The sequence below is a fragment of the Dicentrarchus labrax genome, unplaced genomic scaffold (assembly GCF_905237075.1).
Source record: "Dicentrarchus labrax unplaced genomic scaffold, dlabrax2021, whole genome shotgun sequence".
Classification (NCBI taxonomy): Eukaryota; Metazoa; Chordata; class Actinopteri; family Moronidae; genus Dicentrarchus; species Dicentrarchus labrax.
The window spans coordinates 14,207,460-14,228,747 of record NW_026136718.1 but is presented as its reverse complement, the minus strand read 5'-3'; the positions used below and the strand labels follow the sequence as shown (position 1 = coordinate 14,228,747).

At 40.0% G+C, this 21,288-nt stretch overlaps 1 protein-coding gene across 2 annotated transcripts in view; it reads left to right on the top strand.

Annotated features, from left to right (window-relative positions):
• Positions 1 to 19,108, top strand: part of negr1 (neuronal growth regulator 1) — a 139,843-nt gene extending 120,735 nt beyond the window's left edge. For both annotated transcript variants that reach the window (XM_051377708.1, XM_051377709.1), the window contains one exon: positions 11,694 to 19,108. In XM_051377708.1, the coding sequence (XP_051233668.1) occupies positions 11,694 to 11,794 (101 nt within the window). In that variant the 3' untranslated portion in view covers positions 11,795 to 19,108. The remainder of the gene's footprint in view (positions 1 to 11,693) is intronic.
• The last annotated feature ends 2,180 nt before the right edge of the window (positions 19,109 to 21,288 follow it).

The window sequence follows — 21,288 nt, the reverse complement described above, 5'->3', positions numbered from 1 at the left end:
CACCGTGTGTGATACACTCCCCTGGAGGCTAATAAAGAGCTCAGCACATACATTAGCACTCACATGCCAAGTATGTTCCCGTTTTGTGGTGGTGATGTGGGTGCACGGATGTGTACATTAGTGGTGGTTAGCTGGGGGGAGTTGTTGCTGACAGTTAATGATACACTTCTTCTTGCACATGAACAAACACTTTTATGCATCCTGCTCAGCTCATTGTTATCTCAGTTCCCCGCTACCCTCCTCCGTTCCTCTCATGCAACGGAGGAATTGAAATGCAAGTGCTTAAGGGTAAAACCTCGAAGGCCCCAAACAGAAACCATTAACCCTTTAGTATTCCCCTGGCTTTGCAGCTGATGAGTTATTCAGGGCTTTTGACAAGGATCCACCCTCTTTACATTCACTAATGATGAAGAAAGGTCAGTGAACACGCTGAGAGATGCCTTTGGCAAAATAATCTCGGGACTCAATACACCAAGGCTGTTCTGGCCTCTGAAGTGATAAACGCCCCTTTTTTTTATCTAAGTCCCCCCTTCCTGGTGAATTACTGTAACGGGTTTGAAACAATCAATGGGCTGAGCTACTCACCAGCCAGAGTCCTGTCACCATTGACACTGTTAATTAGCACAGAAGAATCCCAGGCGCTTTTGTCGGAGCACGTTTGAAAGGAGACGAGCGGATTAGACCATTTTGCTTTACATTTGTTATTCCTAATGCCATCTTGCATGGGGAGATCTTAGTGATGGTGGGTGGCTCCCAGTGGGCCTCCAGCCACAGATCTGCATCCCAGTCCAAAAAAAAAATGACTGGAATGTGGCTCATGTGTCTTTCACCAGAACATTAAGCAATCTCAGCACATCAGAATCGGAGGATTATTCCCACCCTCCACAATAGTTCATTTCCATTTGCTTTTGTATGTCTGCTACTAAATTAGATTTTAATAGTGTCATTTTGTTTGTTGGTATTTAACTGATTGATATGGGTATTGAGATGACTTGCAGCCCCCGTCTTTGTTCCAAATCAGTCCGAACCTTGATTTAGTCTGAATGAGACAAAAGGGGGTTGGTAAACGACCCAACAATATACGTAACCATCTAAGTATATCAGAAGTGTAGAAGAAGTGTAAGTTTTGATGAATAACTCTTGTTCCAGGTGTTATGTTTGTGTTTGAACAATAAGTCTAGTCATTGTCTATATTTAATTTGTCAACAAGTTCCATGAAAAGACCAAATCCAACAATTAATTGATCACTAAAAGCATTGTCTTTTTTATCTAAAACCTGATATAGCTCATTCATCTGCACTAGAGCTCCATTGTTGTCTAAAAACTATTAAAAACACATTAATGAGCCGAATCTGTCACTGTTTGACATGTTCCTTCATTACAATGAAGATGAGCACTGCAGTTTATTTTGAGTCAGTCCCACATACACTGTCCTGCTGCTGTAAATACTCATTAGAGCATGAATGTGTTTACTCCTTTTTGAGTAACATTTGTTAAAAACTACAGTGCCCAGCTGTTTGAGGAAATGATTTAACCTTTTTATAAATTAAACTTTGTTAATAGATTTACATCTTCAGTTGGAACCAATGGGCTTAGGGATGAGTGCCACAGAAGCCAGAAAGGATTGTGAGACCGTCTATGCATTGTTGGTTTTGGTTTATTCATAGGATTCATTGACAGAAACGATAATATATAATATCGCCATGTTTTCTGTACATTTTATACTAGAGAGAATTGGCACGTGAACACTTCTGCAGATGCTGTGTGACGCATCGTAGGCTACAGACTGAGTAACTCTGTTTTCAAAGTGAAAAATTATTCAATTAGCGTGTACATGTTGCTGAACACTGTTGGACTAAAGCGGGACAGTTGTCATGAATCACACAAGGAGGGTATGTTGAAATTGATGCTTATTTGTTACCTTTCACAATCTGTGCTCGAACTCTCGCTGCAGGTTTAGCAAATCTGCAGTGAAAGTTTTTTTAACCAGTGAGTGTGTGATTGTTTTGTTATATAGAAATTATTTATTTCAGTATGTTGTATTTGTTGCTTTGATATGATAACATTCTTACTTGGAAACAGTGTTTCATGTAGTTTTGAATAGAAAGTGTAAATTCAATTAATCCTGGTTTACTTTCTTCCTTACACATTATACATTTAGGACAAATGAACAGCGACAGAGGAGCTCAGTAATGGGATTCTGGGTCTTATTGTGACCAATAAAACAGCATTTTTGAAATTGCCAGTGGAACTTTGATCATTATTTTCTAGACAGATGGCATTAGCCCCTTTTATATGGCTACTTTGTGACCCTTTACATTCTGCCATAATTGCCTTTAATGGTATGAATGCAATATAATTGAAGTGACATTTCCCGTGCTCACATTCACTGTCACAGGAGCAGTGAGTCAACTTGATGATGAATACTGTATGTAAATGTGAATCCATCTGCTCTCTTTTCAGCTACTAAGGTGGATGTGTGTGTGTATGTGCGTGTGTGTGTTTTACCAAATGTATTGATATTTTCTGCTCCTGGTACCCAGCTGAGTTGAACCAGGGGTCAATCCACCAGTCCAATTTGTCAGTAAACGCAGACTTATTCCCCTCAGTGATTCCAGTCAATAATGTTTGACCTCATGTGAAAAACAGGAACACAAAGGCGGAGAGGGTGGTACTCACATTCTGTGGTAGCTGCAGTCACCAAGCACAGTCCCACATCAAAGAGAAAGAGCATGTGTCACCATCATTGGTTCTGGTATTTATGCAGTCATGAAAGTTGCATATCGATATTGTCAGTGCGGCAGAGAGGATAAGCCTACAGAGGAAAGGCTAAAGTGGATTTGGAGTGGGGGGGGAGTATGTGGAGGAGCAGATAAGAGTTAAGGGTGTTTTTAGGATCTGTCATATTTCAGTGTGCGATGATATTGTCTGCCTTTTATTCATACAATCATAACACCCAGTCGTTCCACGGTTATTGTCATTGAACAGAGTGCACACGACTCAGCACTTCCCAAGTAGTAGTTTAAAGCCTGGAACGCACTCAAATTGGATGTGCGTCACACTTAACTTTCAAATGCACCTATTGTTTTTATTTGGCAGCATTTCGTGGTGCATCAAACCACCTTGACTCTTAAACTGTTTTGATTTTCTGAAGCTTTCTAAAAAGCAGCCAGACTTATGCAGCTATACCTAGCCGCACTTAGAAGGGTTAAGAAGAGCCTCCACAGAAGGCAACCCATTGCATCTGTAGATAAAAACAGCTCATTCTAAGGTAACAAAAACACAACAATGCTATATTAAGGTGATTATACACTAATGAATATTATATTCCATGTCTGCCAATAAAACCTCATAAATGTCACACACTGGACCTTTAAGTGAATATTTCTTTAGCTTAGCATTTTTCACATAACTTAAAGCCTGTTTACATACAGAAAACACAATCTGCCGTACACACTGTATTTCTTTATTGTCTTTGTAAGATGGATCCTTTGTATTCCTGCAGTGAGCCCACAGAACCATCATACAAAGAGCATCAAAATGACACAAAATCACTCTTGCTTCCGCCTTAAATACACTTTCCTGATTAACTGCATTTGACATCAGTGACTTAGTTTTTAGCCTTTTTAATGCAGCCCATCTCCAGGACAGCAGACGGAGGCTATTAAGAATTAATTAACAGCAGCACAATTAGTTTTCCAGTTTCGGTATAAAAGAGGATTCATTCTCATTCCAGGCTGCAATCTCCCAAAGCTATGTGTGTCAGGAGGGTCATTTATGTAGTATTGGCGCATCATTTTGTGTTTTATTTAGTTTTTTTATTGTCCACGAAGCTGTAGCTGACATTGTGGCAAGATATGCTGGAAGGTTTTGAATGTTTATATCCACTTATGAGACCTTGAACTGTTAACTACTTAACAGATCCTTCAGGGCGTGAATTAGAAAGGAAGGTCTTCACATACGCACACCAGACAGAGTTATTGCATGTGAGTGTGTGTGAGAGAGGCAGTGCCTGTACTGTCTCAAGCTGCTGTATAAAATACCCTTCTGAATCAATGGTGCTCACTTCAGGACACTATAGCTTTTATCTGAACCTCCCGCAGGCAGTCAGCAACAAGGTGGGGAGTAGAGACTGGAGTGCATTCACTGCCTCAGGTTCTGTCTTGGCATAATAAAGGAATATTTCATGTGTGACACTCACACAGCCTATGGGCGTACACTATCTAAAGCAGACTTTGAGCTAGCAATAATTAACGTAAACATATGGCGTGTGCCTCCATTGAATTGTGCCTCTCCTCCACGCAGCCTCAAGTCTAATGCAGCGCCTCAGCTAGAAATAATCCACTGCACATGCTAATCACTTGGCAATTGATTTGGCCCTTTTTGGTCCAACAATTTCTGTAAACCACAGAATTGATCTGAGAGAAATCAATTAACAGCTCAGGGTAGGTAAATATGAACAAAAAATATGGATTGCTCTGCATACAGTATGACCATCTGAGCAAATTCTGTCTGCAGTTCGTGTGCTTGTGCAGAGATGCTCAGCGTGAGCAAATTCCAGTCAGGTTCAACTAGCCCCAGGTGAACTGTGATAACCAGGCAGTGTGCAGTGATAAAGTTATCTTATATCCATCAAGAAGAAAATGCACTTAACCCTCCACATTCAGGCCTGCTGTGTTATCAGCACCATAATGGAAATTGATAAAAGAGAGCCGTGTTATCATAATCCTACATACATAACAGCGGGGAATTGCTATTTTAGGAGGCTACAGGCGAAAGAGATGGGCGGAACAGAGAGGGCAGGAAGAGAGGGTTGCCTCCCGGTTGGAGATCAGATGTTATTGGGCTGTATTGGTGGAGCGGCTCATGGAGATGCAAGAGGCGTCGGCTTGTCGTCAACATTCCTCATAACCGGCCAGATTGTCGCTGTCATCACAGGGGCACAGTAGCCAAGCAGTGGCTGACTCAGCGAAATCCTTGGGCCTGAAGCAGAAATAAAACCCTGATAAGCATTAAAAAGTGAGGGAGAGACAGGGGGCATGGGGAATTATTAGAGATAGTGGGAGTGAGAGACCCAAATATGAGAGGGAGATTATTATAGAGACAGTGAGGGGAAAGAGAGAGGCAGAGAAAGGAATAGTGGGACTGCATGAACTTGCTACATGCTGACGCTATTTGTTTGCGTCCCTGTGCATTTTATTAAGCCTCTAACATTAAACAGATTTAGCAGGAGCAGCGAAAGTCATGGAGTAATTATGCTTTTGGAAATGCTGTGATTAAAAACGCTTGCTTAAAGTATCAATTCACACTGTACTGCATTTATTTGTTGCTTATTCCCAGAACACACTGATGTGGATTTACCCTCCAAATTTAGAAGAAGAAAAAAACCTACAAGGGAAAATTCATAAAACATTTTAAAAATGGAGATTTATCCATCAGGTGTGCATATAAAGTACATCATTTGCAAGCTCATTGATTTCCTGCATAAAGCATGTCCTTGAATTGATAGGTGCAATAAACATACGTGCAGGTCACTCTGAATTTTGTATTCTCTCGAATGCCAGTCTCATAACTTCACCATTCAATTCAAATAAAAGGAACACACACACACTCTCTGTTAAAGGAGGAGAAGGATTGAAAGTGAGACGTCGATCAATAATGAAAAGGAACAGTATCTGTGTGGAGAATGCCGGAAGTGTCTTCTCTGTCAGGATTCCTTCCTCCAGCTCACGCTGTGCTGAGGGCCCTCTTATGTGTCCAGATACCCCACAGAGGCGTTGATTAAGTCAAGCTGAAGGCCAAAGCCTGCCTGCAATCGAGAGGCCCCAGCTCACTCAGTAAGCTATCAGGTGACCGGTCTCTCTCTCTCTCTTTCACTCTCCAGTTAGATACTGATGCTGAGAGGAGCTATTAGAGTCCGGGCTCCAGGCCCCAAAAAGCATTCTGCTTGGTGTTGATAACCAGCAGGTACCAGGATGTGGAGGGAGGGAAAGAGGGGTGGGGTGAGGATACGGCAGTACTGGGAGGCGGAGGAGGGTAAATGATCTCTGAAGGCCGTCTTATTAATGGAGGCTTTTCATTACTAGCACTAATGCAAACGATTGGTGGGGCTAATGAGCTCGAAGGTCCGTATGAATGAGGGCTCTGTGGAGCAGAAGTGTGTGATGATCATAGCGGGAGACGAAGGTGATGAGTTTTCAACATCATATCTGGTCATGATGAAAATTTGCTTGTACAAGAACTGGAGGAATAGAGAGAGAGAAATGGATGAATGAGCTGATGGGTCGGCAAGTCAATTGTGCGCCGACTCAATATGGCAGGCTGCTGCAGGCAAGAGGGTATAAGATGAATGACGGAGGGGACGAGTGTATTTCACTGTCAGTGGATTGAAGTGAGGTAAAGCATGGAAAATGTCTTCATCGCCTTCTATAAAGTGTTTGCACACTCTCGGTGTGCAAGCACTTAAAAGACGATGGAGCGGAGCACATTCTTTGAAGGCACGGCATCCCCTCATCAAATGTCATGAGCGTTGCATGATATTCCATTTAGACTCGCAGAACACCAACACAGTGCCCCGAATAAACCCCCCCCCAATCTTTTAGTGTGTGCTGTACTGTGTTAAAGACACCCTTGGTGGTTGCTGTGAACCTTGCATGTAGAGGGATTTAGCCCGATTTACAGCATGGTGTGTACAGGATCAGTTCTGGCTCAGGAGTGTCTCATGTGGGCTCTCTCAGGGGAGCGGCGGGGGGAGGACCAGAGGCCACTGATTGATGGTCAAGGACAGTGAACCCCTCCCCCACCACCCCTGCTCAGAGGAGCCCATCTCTGAAGCCGTGTCCTCGGGGGGATTGGGATGCTGCCTGGCTGGCTGCCGTCTGTGCGCCACTTGTGACAGCCTGCTTGGAGGATACGACCAACTCAAGGGGATGAATCATCCGCTAAACGACGAATGGATTGGAGACTCAACACAGCACAAAAAACATGGGAGATTTTGCTCTGTCCTTCTTGCCTCTTGCATTTTCATGTATGCATTACGGAACATGTGTGAAACTTAAGGCGAGCAAACACAGTACTAAGGATTGCTGAATGGATTTTCACAAACCTTAGAAAGCCAGCATGTGTGTTAGTCAAAGGGCTGAAAAGAGGAAGGGAAAGGAGCTCGAGCTATTACTTAATGAATAATGATGTTCCAGTGAATTACTGTACGATGCATAACACTCGAGATGGTACTCAACACAAACCCTGCATCGAGTGTCACTGTTGCATATTTCAATATGATTCATTATCTGTGTCAACAGTGACTGAAGTTCAAGGCCTTAGCATTTGTTGTGCATATGATATGTGGGTGACAAAACTGCTGTCGATGGAGATTTGGGAGGGAAGGGGGAGGGAAGAAGGACGAGAGAGAGAGAGAGACAGAGAGAGAGGGAGGCTCACACTCCCAGCACACTATTTAAAGCTGATGGCTCTAGTCCAGAATCAGAGCAGAGAACCAGGGATTGTTATTTTCATATGACTCTGGCTAGAACTGGGCAGGCTCTAGTTTTTCATTTCAATTCGGTTGCAAAACAGTAATTGAAGCGTATCACTTTCATCTCCACTTATCTCCTTCCGCTCTTCTCCCTTTGGAGCGCTGCTTGTCTTGCCAGCGTTTGCGCATCTTGACACTGTTGGTTTCTCTATGATATATTGTCTGGGATTCTGGTAATTCATTGTAGCTCGATGCTGATGTACATGGCAATTAAATTCAAACCCCAAAGAGGTACAGCTCAGTCAGAGCCCCCCCTCTTCTTCTTCACTTCTCCCTCCTGTCCGCTGCTGCTACTGCAGCCTCGCACTCGCACCCCTTTCAATCACTGTCTTTTTTCCCAGCTCTCTCTTCCTTTGATTCCCCTTCTTCTCCCCCATATCTGTCTTTTTTTGGCGCTCGCTCTCTGTCTGTCTCTGTCTCTTTCCCCTTCTATTCCCTTCATGTTAATAAGCAGAGTAATGGTGTTGCAGGCAGTTCCTGGTTGGGGAGTTAATTAAAATGGCAAGTTACAACCCACACAGTCAAAACAATGGAGGCCCCTGCTTTTTGTAGTGACACAAGAAGATATTAAACAAGGCCCAAAATCAAACACTGTGAAGAGGCAGGAACCCAGTAACACTGACTATCCTCCAACTCTTCCCCTCCGGAAGCACTGAGGGGTTTATTGTCACGCTCTCCAGCCCAGTCGACATTAGTCATAGCAGAGATCCAGTAATTACCTTGCGAGCTCCCTGAACTGCTGCATGAAAAGCAGTTGTGTACAAGATATTAATGTGATTACTGCAGCATTTACTGAGCCAAAGACTACACTGACACTCATCAGATGAGAAACCAAAGAAGGAAAATAGTGACATCTGCCTATTCCCCACCCACCACCACAAACATACACGCACAAAGACGCACACACACACCCCAAATGATTTTTGCTAGCGTGGCTAGCACAATGGAGCGCACTCAGGCTCCGGCAACAGTGGGCCGGCTGAGCAGGACAGGAGCTGTTGCTATGGTTACCATTTCTCGGCTCGCTCTCGCAGCCCAGGAAAACTGTGTCATTATCCTGTACTTTGGATAGAAGAAGAGAGAGAGGAAGAGAGAGAGAAAGAGAGAGGGGAGGGATACAAAGAAAAAGAATGAGGTAGAAAGCGGAGACAAAGATAGAAAGGAGAAAGAAGAGGGGAGGGGGGGCTGCAGTTCACACAGGCCAGCCATGCATCTAACACACACATCATCAAAATTTGCACCCATTTGTGCTCCTCTATTCACTACTTTTCCCTTTTTTTCCCCCTTTTTCCATCTGTCAGTGGAGCTATAGTTTTCACTCTAATAGGTAAACAACTTCTGTGCCGACAAATAATGCTTGAAAATATCAGGTAAAAGCAGTGCTGTGTCAGGTGATAATGGGATGTGTGTCTTTTTTCTGTCTCCCTCTGTGGCATCTCCTCTGAAAATTGTCACCAACAAGCTATTATGTTGGTAAAAAAGATCAATCTCTGCACCATTGTATTTATTTTAACACACCAACAGCCATGTGCTCTAATGACAACCAGCTCTGGTTCTTATTGAATAAATACACAGCTCACAATAACAACAGCACAGTGGGATAACAATCCTCTTCTGCAAAATGTGCAACCATAAGAGTTGTTTCTAACCTCAGAAACACATAATCAAAAGCACTTTATATGTTCATGATTGCATTTGTGTGTGTGTGTGTGTGTGTGTGTGTGTGTGTGTGTGTGTGTGTGTGTACAGTATGTGTGCGTGGTTATGTACATGTTCACTTTGCTCGGTGTGTTTGTGCAACGTGAGGTCCGCATCATAGGAGTTACATTGCGAACTAATTACATGGCCGTGTAAATAGAGGCACCCTGCTGATATGGGCTGTGCACCACATGATTTCCCTTGGTAGAGCAGAGCCTGTTTGCACTGCCTTGCTGCGCTGAGTGTGTGCGTGCACGTTTTGTGTGTGTGTGTGTGTGTGTGTGTGTGTGTGTGTGTGTGTGTGTGTGCAAGCATGCACGTGACCTGTACATGAAGGTATATGTGTGGGTGTGTGTGTGTGTGCTGAGGCAGAGCATGTTTTGTAACCTGCGTGGTGTGCTTTATTGAGCTACAAGCTAAAAGAGTGTGTCTGTGTTGAGGAGCCAGAGTAGCCCCTCCAAATGAAAGGCTGCCCTCTCCCTCTCTGCCCGCCTGACGTAGCTCTCCAGAGAGACCTGTTCATATTACTGTGGCTGTCTGCTGGTCAGAGAAACACAAACAGCACAAAACAAAGCCGCCTTCGATAGGAAAGTGAAGAAAAGACCTTGTGTAGCCCTCATCTATTCTCCTCTTCACCACTGATGGCTTATTTTGTACCACTAATATGAAAGAGAGGAAAGGGGGAATACGTGTTTTGACACCCAACTAGAAAATGAAAAGTATTTTGGAATAATTTAGAATAAGTAAGACGGGTGTTTAATGAAGCACTGCACAATTACATACACTTTTGAGGCACCTTTTACTTCTACATTTCAGAAGAAATAATCGTTCCTTTGCTTCACTTTTAGTTGCTTACTATTCAAGTTACTTTTCAGATTAAAGGTGCCCTGCTCACCCCACACGATTTTCTATTTAATCAGACACTCTAAAAGCTGTGTGGAGTTATGTGAAGTCAAAAACATCTATGGATCAATAAGAGTCATAACCGGATAAGTTGTCCCACCCTTACAGCAGAGGATAGTGAGGGAGCTGTAAAGTAAGCCTCAGTATCTCTAAGATCAGCAGGCCCATCGAATCCCGACGACACCTCTGCAGATATTCCACAGATTTTAAACAAATAGAGATGCTGCCTGTCAAACTCAGACTGTTAACACATCTCCACCCCCTGTGACAGTGTGTGTTGTTTTCAGTTAGCATTAAGATTAAAGTTAGTGGTGCAGTGTGAAAATATGTCAAAAATTGGATTTTCTGTTGAGGAACCTGAACCATTTGCCAACATGGATTACTGACTTTTGACTAAAGGAATTATGTAGGACAATTTACATGTTGATATTCAAAGAGCTTTACATTTTAAGCAGATGTATTATTTAAGAGCATCTGAGAAAGTTTATCTGAGAGTCATGTTTTTACCTTTGTGGTCATTAAAGGTTCTCGAAAGATTTCTAGTGAAGTTGAGTTCAAGCACCTTACCAGTTATTTATTTATGTATTTGTATGTTTATGTGTTGAAGTGCTAATTGCTGCAGTGAAGTTTGCATATTCATATATTCTGGAATTTCTAATGAGGTAGAAGCAGTAGATGCCTTTTTAATGTGTTTAATTTATGTTTGTTTGGTTTTTTTTCATAAAAAACATATCAGATTCATTATTGTTCTATTTGACTATTGTATATACAATATTTAAAGATTAAACCAGTGGTTCCCAATATCTTTGGCTTGTGTGTGATTACAAAAAAGTTATCAGCTGTTTATGAATTGTTAGCAGTTCCACCAAAGGCTGATTTCCTCTCTGAAACTACAATGGTTTCATTTAAATAACGGTTCAGTGGTGAAAACCAAAAAATAGAGAATGTTCCCCAGTTGACTTGACTTGATTAATTATCTCATTAAGCCTCAGACTTATCTTGTGATCATTTGGAGGGACCTGACCACCAGGTCGGGAACCACTGGATTAAACCAACTACTAACTGTGTATAAAGTAGTTAAAACTAGCTCCACCTCAACCAGCTACAACAGTAATATGCTGCTCACATTTTATAACATCAGTGTTGACAAGCTAACATTGTGAAATATAATAATATATCAGTCACAGGGGCCAAGTTTCTGCTCAATGAGAACTTTAATTTTGATATTTGCTAATATACACAAGCACTGAGAACTGAAATGGTTATGCAGTTGAGTAATTTTATATGGTGGCGTTGGTATCTTTAAACATGAAGTACAGGATCTGAAAACTTCCACCACTGTTCTGAATACAGAGCAGCAACAGAGTTGTGAAGTATGAGTTTCTCTTACAAATGGAGAAACCAACTCAAAACAGCAGCAGTGGTACAGTAATTACAGTTTTTACAGTCTCATTTAGAAGCACCATACCAAGCTGACTGTGGGTTTTCAAATGCTGGGTGCTGCAGAGTGAAAGTGCAATCACAACTAATCAGAGCTTCTCTTGTTTCCTGCCCACAGCGCCCAACACTGCACCCTATGGGAGCACAGGAAGCGCATACGTCCCGCTGGCCTGCCGATACCTGGTCCTGGCTCTCTCCTCCTTCATCAGCGTGTACTAGCAGAGGCCAGCCCAGACACAATGACTGTCGAGAGCATTTATGAATCCTTTTTGACATTGCTGATGGCTGGAATCCAATCTGGTACAGTTTGTTGAAAAGCCGTAAGGGGAAAATAATCAGCGTTACTTTGTGTGGGGAATTTTATTTTTTTCTTTGCTTTTTGGTGAAATTTCTGTCATGTAAATACTATGATGTTTTTTTTATTATTATTATTTCCTATCTTCTTTTATGATTGATTGACCACCTTGTGAATCAGTGCTCAGCCCCAGCCCCACTCCACCTCCACTCATATCAAAAGCCCCTAAACTTCCCAAATGAGTTACTTTCATGCCTCTTTCTCTGGGAGGCGATGGAGCAAAATTGACATTTCCATCCGTTTTTGTACATGGCTAAAAAGACGCAATTGTGCCAAGTCTCTCAGTACACAGAATTACCATACCAATGTTGTATTGAATGTATTATGGGTTGTTGAACAAAGGAAAGACATTTAGATTCCTAACAATACAAATTCAGATTATGGAGTGTGCTAAAAAAAAAAAAATACAGAAAAACCGAAAAAAAACAAAAGAACAAAATAGGCAGGGCTTTTTCAGGACCTGTATTGTCATGATTACTCAATAGATGGATGAACAGTGTTGAAGGTGTGCTTTGTTGTATTCTGAAATGGGTCCTTCAGTTACTATGCCTGCCTAACAGATTTGATCAGGCAGCCGTCAAAGTAGCAAGGTATACTGTATTGTATCTTTATATTTTAATATAGTGTAGGCTTTTATTTTGAAGTGGGACCAGCTTTTCTCATTCGACCAAGAACATTAACACAGTTCATGACTTTGTACAGTATGAAGGGAGGAACATCGCTGCCCTATGTTTACATTTTTCTTGAAAATATAAATACTACAGTATATACTGCATACTTTTTTTTTTCAGTGAGTCCACATATTTGTGAATGTTGCAACAAACTGTTGCTGTTGGGGAGAAAAAGCGAGTTCAACTGTTTTAAGCTTTTCTCTTAAAGATGCAGTTCTTTGAAACATGCCACTTCAGTGGGCGTCTGAGCAGAGGGTTTTGTCTCTGAATTTGCTGTGTACCTATTGATCATCTACTGGCTGAAAACCCACAGCTGCACACCGTAGGTCGCTTGAAGTTTTTGAAGATACTTAGATAATGGATTCTGGCAAAGCAGCAGCTATCTTTCTTTACAGATAGTTCAATACTTAAATATATTACAATCACTGTTACAGTAAATATATTTATTTAATTGTACCAGTTAACAAGTAACGGAAATTCACGCCATGTAACTTAAGATTTCCGGCGAAACATAATTGGTAAAGTACAAAAAAGGTACTAATAATGAAACCTGCTTTGTGAGTGCTTCTCAAGTTAATTATGAGAAACAGAACACAAAATAAAGTTTCTGAACATGCTCATCACTACAAACATGGTCTAAGGTGCTAAGAGCTCCTCCAAGATGAGTGTCCGTTTTATTAAACACTCAAACAGTGTCCACGGCGCCAGTGAACATCCGGCAGGGTTGAGAACAAATTAAACCATGAGGTCGTTTAATAGAAGAAAATGTGGCTTTTTGTTCACTGAAATCAACCATATCAAGGCTCAAAAACAACATTATTGTAACGGTTTACTTTATGACAAGACAGGGCATATTCATCCTTAACTATCTTCAATCCATGGTGTAAACAGAGATACTGTACTGTAATGCCTTAATAGTACCATAGACATTAAATGAACCTCCTTTAAAAGGACACTTCCAGAATAAAATACAACTCATTTGTTTGACATATTACTGATTATTGAATGTTCATTAACCAATAGCTGACTTATCTTTCAAATTAGGCATTCTATTCAGTAAAGACAAACAATTCTCAACTTATGGCTCTCGCAGGTATTTTCAAATAAGCCAGATGCATCTGATAAAAATGCAGTATTTGTCGTGCAGGTTGACATGTTTGCAAGTCTTGCTTTGGATTTGGATTGTGTTATATTTTGGCCCACGATCGAGGGACTAATAGTACCCAAGTTCACACAGTATTTTCACATGAACTTGTAACTGCAAACCTATAGAGAAATAGCCATCGCAGTTAAAAGACTTAAAGCACAAACACTGTTATTACTTTAACGTTTTGTGATGATTTGTTTTAAGGTCTGCTAAACATTTTCTTTTATTTTATTGTTTGTACTGAAATTGTTATCAGCTTGTTTTACAAATTATGAAAATACTGCACCATATGATCTTGTTTAAATGTTAAGGTATAATGAAAATGGGTCAGAAATATATTTATTCTCTTCCTTTATGAAAACAATGTATAAAAAATAGATTTGAAACTGTAAAACTGGATATGTGACATTTATTTGAATGAGGCACAGTATGGCATAGTTTATAATGTTGTCGGGTTCATTTAGATGCCATAACTGTTGTTGATTTTTTGTCAGACGAGTACATTAAAAAGAACAATGTTTGCAATCAAATTACCTACTTTTTGAAAGTGAGAGGGTGTGAACCAATATAACAGTATTATAGAACAGAATCAATGTGTGTATATTTGGAGAAAATAGGATACCTTTTGGTCTTTAGAGCCAGTGTGTAGTCATAGTTTTCACACACTTGCGTGTTTGACGATGTGCAGAGAGTATGGTTGTGCTGCATGTCAAAGTTAACCTGTGTTTTTTGAGGTGGCCATTTTACAGATATTCATACTTTTTATGAATGGAACCAGCTTTTCAACACAGTTGGTTCTTAAACCTGGTCTAAAAATACATACCTCCTACAGACCACCAGGCTATGATTGTTTGTGATTTATTTGAATCAACTTCGCTGATAAACTAAAACAACTGCTATTCAGAGTCATAATGATTATTGTGGCACATTGGTGACAGTCTGGAGTTATGTTGGTTGCTTGTCTAAGCAGTTAAGACCATGCTAGTATTCCATATGAAATGTACTGGATGTTGATTCTTTTGAATAATGGTATTAACAAGTCCCTTTTATCGAACAACTATTATTTGCAATAAAAGTCTTCATGTTACAATATAAACCCATATCTGAGTTAATGAGCAAAGGGGTTGTCATTATCACTGGGACAGGGTTTGAGCCAGATTACGATATGTTCTTAAAACATAAAGTGCTCCGTCACTGCATTACCCCTACCCCTGCACCCTTTTCTCTATAAGCTGTATCAATATTTATATTGTGAGTTAGCTAAACTCAGAAGGAAACTGTTGGCTGTTACCTGGTAAGAATGCAAGCTGGTGCCTGTTTGATCTGCCAAAGATGGTTTGTTGGAGAAGAGAGTCAGTACCATTTAGATCATTTTTTAAAACTTAGTAAGAATTTAACACTTTATTTAGGTTGTCCACCCATATATAGTTTATAGAGTATGTGTAACATTTGACTCTAGATGATAAATTATTTATAGTGTATGTGACAATTCATGAGCATACCCTAACCAATATGTTTTTTATGCCTAAAAATAACCAAACCTTAACCACAGTTGTGTAATGTCAGAAAACGGTTGTTGGATCTCAACTAATTAGATATTGAAATGTTACAAATACTCCATAGTGTATCTATAGGTGGACTATCCAGATAAAGTGTTAGGAGGAAAACAGCTACCTAATGTTTCTCTTGGTCTATAAACAATTTTACGTTGGTTGACAGCACGTTGGCTAACATTACAATTGGATCAATTTAGGACCAGTTTAAATTATATACCTTCAGCTTTAATTGTCACCAGATTTTTATTTTTATGTCATGATTAAAAGAATGAAAAACATGTGAGCTACTGTAAGCTGGTCTGGTTTTCTACATACAGATGTATTATAGTTCTTTGAAGTGAACTTGAATTAAAATACTGATTGAAATGTAATTGCTAGTGGCACAGTTAAACCCTGGTGAGACAAAGGAGGGAACTCGATCGCTCTATTTGCTTCACAATATTTTATAATTTAAAATATATCTTTTGTTAAGAACAATCACAAACGAAACAAAGGTATATGTCTAAAATAAATTCTCATATCATGTTAGTATTATGTTTGAGCGCTCACAACGTTTATTGCCCCTGTAGAAGTACTACTGGGTCCATTTGAACCCCATACTGGACAATACTGGCTCAAACACTGCTGGGACTATTCTCTGCTCGTACAGTGTAGCTTCAGTTATTGAATCATCTTAATTTTGCAGTATCATGCATATTTGATCCCCTCCCCTCTGCCCTCAAACACTGTATAAATCCTCCTGAGCCCAGATGGCCAGATGCCACAGTACATAGGATTAACCACAGTTTGCACTGCATCATCATCATTGACTGGAGTTTGTCGCTCAGTATATATGATCTGGCGATATTTACAAACATAAATCACTGCTACCTTTTTTTCCCCCTCAACAGCACAAGGCTTTCAAGTATCCTATGACCTGAATACACTCTTGACTAACACATCCATGGTTGTGTGACCTACCTCATAAAAGTTCAGTTGAAAAAGTCTTGTTGATGTATAAGCTGAAAAGAGGCCACGCCACCCACCTGCAGAGATCACTGCCTCACCTCGCTCCCAGCTGACAGCGGAGGGAAAAAAATCTCTCCACTTTTGAATTTAAGATAAGAGGATTTTAAATATTCATGCCAGTGCGTATTATTACGGCCCCACTATCCCCACCCTGAATTTTTAAATTACCCATTTCAAAGCATCCTCCTCCTCTCACCCCGATGTATCTGAATCATACTGTTCTGTTTGAATACATTTATGACAAAAGTTTGGAAACAACAAGGTGTTTAAACTCTTGGAGGAGGACAAGTACTGTACTGAATGTGCCTTTAAAGTATTTTATCAATCATAACCCTTATTTAGAGCATTATTGCCACAACAAATATTTTAGCTGTTCAATAATAAAAAATTATTGCTCACTTTACCGTTTTGATTACATTGGCCATTTATAACATCAACCAAACCATCAATCCCTCACTCCACAAGCATTCCACATTGGTTGCAGATATCATATAATAACATGACTATGTGTTTGTGCTTGTTTGAAGAAGAGTGGTTTCTGAAAGATAATTAAGTTTAATAGTTATTCTGACACATGTAACCCACAAGTAGCATAGAATACAAATTTAAAAAATGAATGAAACATAGTGAAGTGTCATCATAATTATAAATAATTATGATTAATACATAGTTAAAGTTCAGTGTAATTGTGTGTATTTATCTTCCAGGGAAACAGGAGCAGGGTTCGAATCATCTTCATCCTAGATATTTTCAGGTCAAACTGTATAGACAAACTGTTTGGTTTCATTCTGTAACACGGGCAGGGCTGTGTTCGACAGGGACGTTCATTAATATTTTCTGTGATTGACATACTGTATCTGATTCTATCTAAAATGTTCCTGCTGCAGTTAAAAAAAAAAAAAAACTAAGTTTAAACAAACAACAAGAAATATTTTGCAGATGATGTGTGACTTTGGTTGTCACTGTAGGAAACATTGTGACAAACTCAGATACGGTGTTGCCAATGAAAGCTGACGTAGGGAGGTGAGGCAATATATTGCAAGTGGCATTTACAGTCTTAAAAGACAAACATGAATAAATACTGACAAGGAGTCATTTTGTGTTGCAGCTAATACAAATATTCAACCTGTCAGCGTATGTTTTCAGCACACAATGCTTTAGTGTATTGTCATGTGACCGCTCAATGCCGGATGTTTGCAGTTTTCATTCTGCAAATTAACATATGTAAAACAGCGTTATCCTGCAGCAAAATTAAGGCAGTATATACTGTAGGTTATGGAAATTATTAGCGTTGTGTCAAAATGTTGTTTGGCTCTTCAACAAAGGCGTCTGTGGCCAGCATGAACAGAGAGGAGAGTGAAGGAGTTGTGAGAGAGGGATTCCTCCTGACCCTGCGGTTAATGAAACTCTTCCTGTGCCTTTGTCAGTTTTAACTGGGAGATTGTGTCATACTACACACTGGATCTGCTGCCTCCTGCAGTCGCCATCCGACTTCCCTGAGCAGCATACTGAGTTGTCGTATCAAAAAAACCTCTGTTTCTTGAGTGCTAGCATTCAGTATGGTAGATAGGTTTGTTGCACAGCAGTCAAAAACTACCCCTACTGTTAAACGAAGGCAGAAAAAGAAACAAGAAAATTATTTCTCTAATAACCAGTCTCTGGGCAAGCTTCATTCAGTTGTAAATGGCATAAAAATGCTCAGGTTTTTTAAACAGGCCTCTTTCTTTTCTCTGAAACATTTAAATTGGTACAAAAACAGTGAGTAATTTCTGACTGGTGTGACTCTCCATTTTCTTTGAAATCCCTCTGATATTGTGGCAGCTGCCAATGTAGGGGGGACGTGCTATTTTAAAAAGAGGTTGCATCAAGTATTTGTCAACCTGTCCCTCATTATTTCCACTGAACTGGAAAATAAGTTGCCAGGCAATGATGCAGAGCCTGAGATAATGCCTGGGTTTTAAAGCAAGCTATCTAAGCCAGGTCTCTCCATGACGCCGATGACTGAATCACACACTGCGAAGCGTTTTCACGTAAAGCTCCCGGGCAATTGTCAGTTTTCTTGAAGGATCGAACAGTTTGCCATAGAGAGAATGTCACCATTTGACTGACAGTAAATGTAATCCTATTTTATTTGTTTTCATGCCTCAAAAGGCAGATTACACATTGTTTTATATACACTGAATGACACAGCAAATCAGTTCTTTGTAGCACCAGTTCATCGTATGTGTCCTCAGTGTTGTCTTTGTTTAAATGGAGTGACCTCTAGTAGAGTTAAAGGTATGAGGTGCGGCATTGCTTCTGTTTGTTTCTCTAAATTGAATATAATTGCGTACGCCGTTTCTGTTCTTTTTACAAAAAATGGGAACGGAACATTATGAGGTTGACAGAGACATCCTAAATTTCTTCTATGTGGGCTTTTATTTCTCTTTTTTAATGTTTGTTTTATTTAAATCTTCAAATCATCATGCTGAAAAATTATGTGATGAGAAGTCTGGAACAGAAATGTTTACTCAAATGTGTATGATGGTCCTTTAGCCACCAGGGATATAGTTGTACATTTATAGGCTCTAGATCACTGGAATGATATATATGGCTTTAAGTGGCATTGATATATCTATATATAATATATATACATATATATTGATATTTGTCCAGATATAAGAAAATCCATGTACTTTAATTACTTTAAAGCTTACATTGTGTATAGCACGTATGCAAGTCCATTTTCATCATGTTTGATGTAATTTTGTAGCAGTGGTTTGATACTAATAAATGGCAGTTGATGATGGAATTGTAGATTGTGTTTGTGTTGAACTGATGTGACCTTTACAGTGCCTCTGTGCTCTCAACAACACTGTCATGCTTTTATATGTGTTCAAGAGGAAATGGTTTGACTGAACATACTCACTCTGTAACCACTCTGGAATAGGATAATTTATTCATAACAACATGTTACAGACTAAAAATATCCAAGTCATCCATTTAATGAGCAGATACTTTGTGATTTCCTGCATGTGGCTGGTGACCAGCAGCAAAATAGTTCCTTGTGAATAAAAATACGTTTATTCATTTTTAACGCACATTTTAATTTAATTTTGTAGGTTTTTTTTGTTTTTAGGCAAACACTTAACATCAATGAAAAAACATTTATGGACTATGGTAAACCATATTTCTTTCTTCTGCAGCAATATAAGCTATATAGAAAAGCAGAGACTGTCCTCAGGAGAAAAAATATTGAAATGTTTTCGTTCAAAGACCTAAAATGACTCATTATAACTTCTACATGTGAATTATGACATTATTAGCATAACAAATCCTTGTCGGGCATTATCCCTAACTTAATACTACTACTAGCAACAAAAGCACTAACATCTATAGATCTTATAGGGCTTCTTAAACATGTTTTTTGAGCTCTAAACCAAATGATAGGACTGTGCTGTATTGAAATAATATGGACATTCTTACCAAATTTATAAAAAAAGGTATTTCACGGGTTAAAAATGGCTCAACACGACGTCTACTGTTTTAAATAATCCTGAACCTTGCAAGGCCAATGCTGACAAAGTGTCGGCCACTGACAAATGATCGGGCTAACTTATGTGATGACACTTCTAATCAGCAGCCCATCCCTTGTGTCTGTGAAATATTTTCAAATGTATGCAGATGAAGACGTCTCATTCACAGGAGTTTACACTGTATTTTTCTATTTTTTATTTTGGTACAATCGTACCAAACATAAACTTTTACAAATGGCTGTGGCAGCGGACTCATAGAGTCTCACAGCAGCTGCTCATGGCCTGTTTAGTCTAACAGTCTAACAGACAGCACCCACCCCAACCACAGCATGTTAACCTTGCTACCGTCTGCCAAGAGGTACAGAAGTATCCGCTGCTGTATCATCAGACTACAGAGCAGCTTCTTTCCTCAGGCTGTGAGACTCCTCAATTTGTCCTCTGTACTCCACTATAAAGAGACTGCAACTTGCATTCGGTTATATAACCGTGTTTTTCAATGATAAATAAATGTACCTTGTCATATGAATAATTTTTGTAATATTCATAGGTAGGGGTTCTAGGAGACACTGACAAATGATCGGGCAACAGATCAGAAAACATTAATATGTGTCGTTCAGTTTGAAGGACAAAGCCGTTGCAATATTCTCACTTTAACTAACTGATGAATTGCTCAACCTGGATGCACTCTTCCACCCTGACAGCCCTTTGTTCCAGCCCCTCTAAAAGCCAGTCACAGTAGCAATGGGCAGTTTGATATGATGACAAATGGTTAAATCCAGTGGCTGAATTATTGACTGGAACCACAATGTGAGGACAGAATTCCTCTGGGACAAGAGTCGAGTGGAAGCTGCTCTACACTCTAATTGCCCCCCGCCCACCTACTTGTTTCTTTCTTTGCAGCCCTATGCTGAGTGTTGCAGAGCACTGATGAACTCTACAGCACATTTTTAAGTCTTTCAATAATTAAAGCCTACTGAGAATGTCAAGATAATGCACCGCACAACAATAAGCTGCATAAATTCAGGAGACTTACAACAACAGGTGTGGTCACATTGCTTAATTGCAGAGCCCATGATATTCGCATAGCCTGACACGTTTCTTTTTATGTGATGGTCTAGCCTCTCACCTGAGGAGACAGCTGAGGCAAGTGCAGACTTTGTGGCTCTGGAGAGAATATGCAAATGTGAGGAGATGGAGTTTATGATCCAGAACTACTCTGCTCTGAGATGGAACAATAAGTGACGGCAGTTGAAGTCAGGGAGAAAGAATTTGCAAAGTATTTGTGAAATGAAAAGTCAGAATAATGAGACCTGTGTCTCAGGCGTATCCTTGCTCTAACATGGCAATTAGGACGACTGTGACAAGCTGGATGGCTATTCAGCTGACGTTATGCTCTCAGATTTTGTCATTTGACGAGGCAGCTTGTAAGAACAAATCTGTTGTTTTGCATTTCTTTTAAAT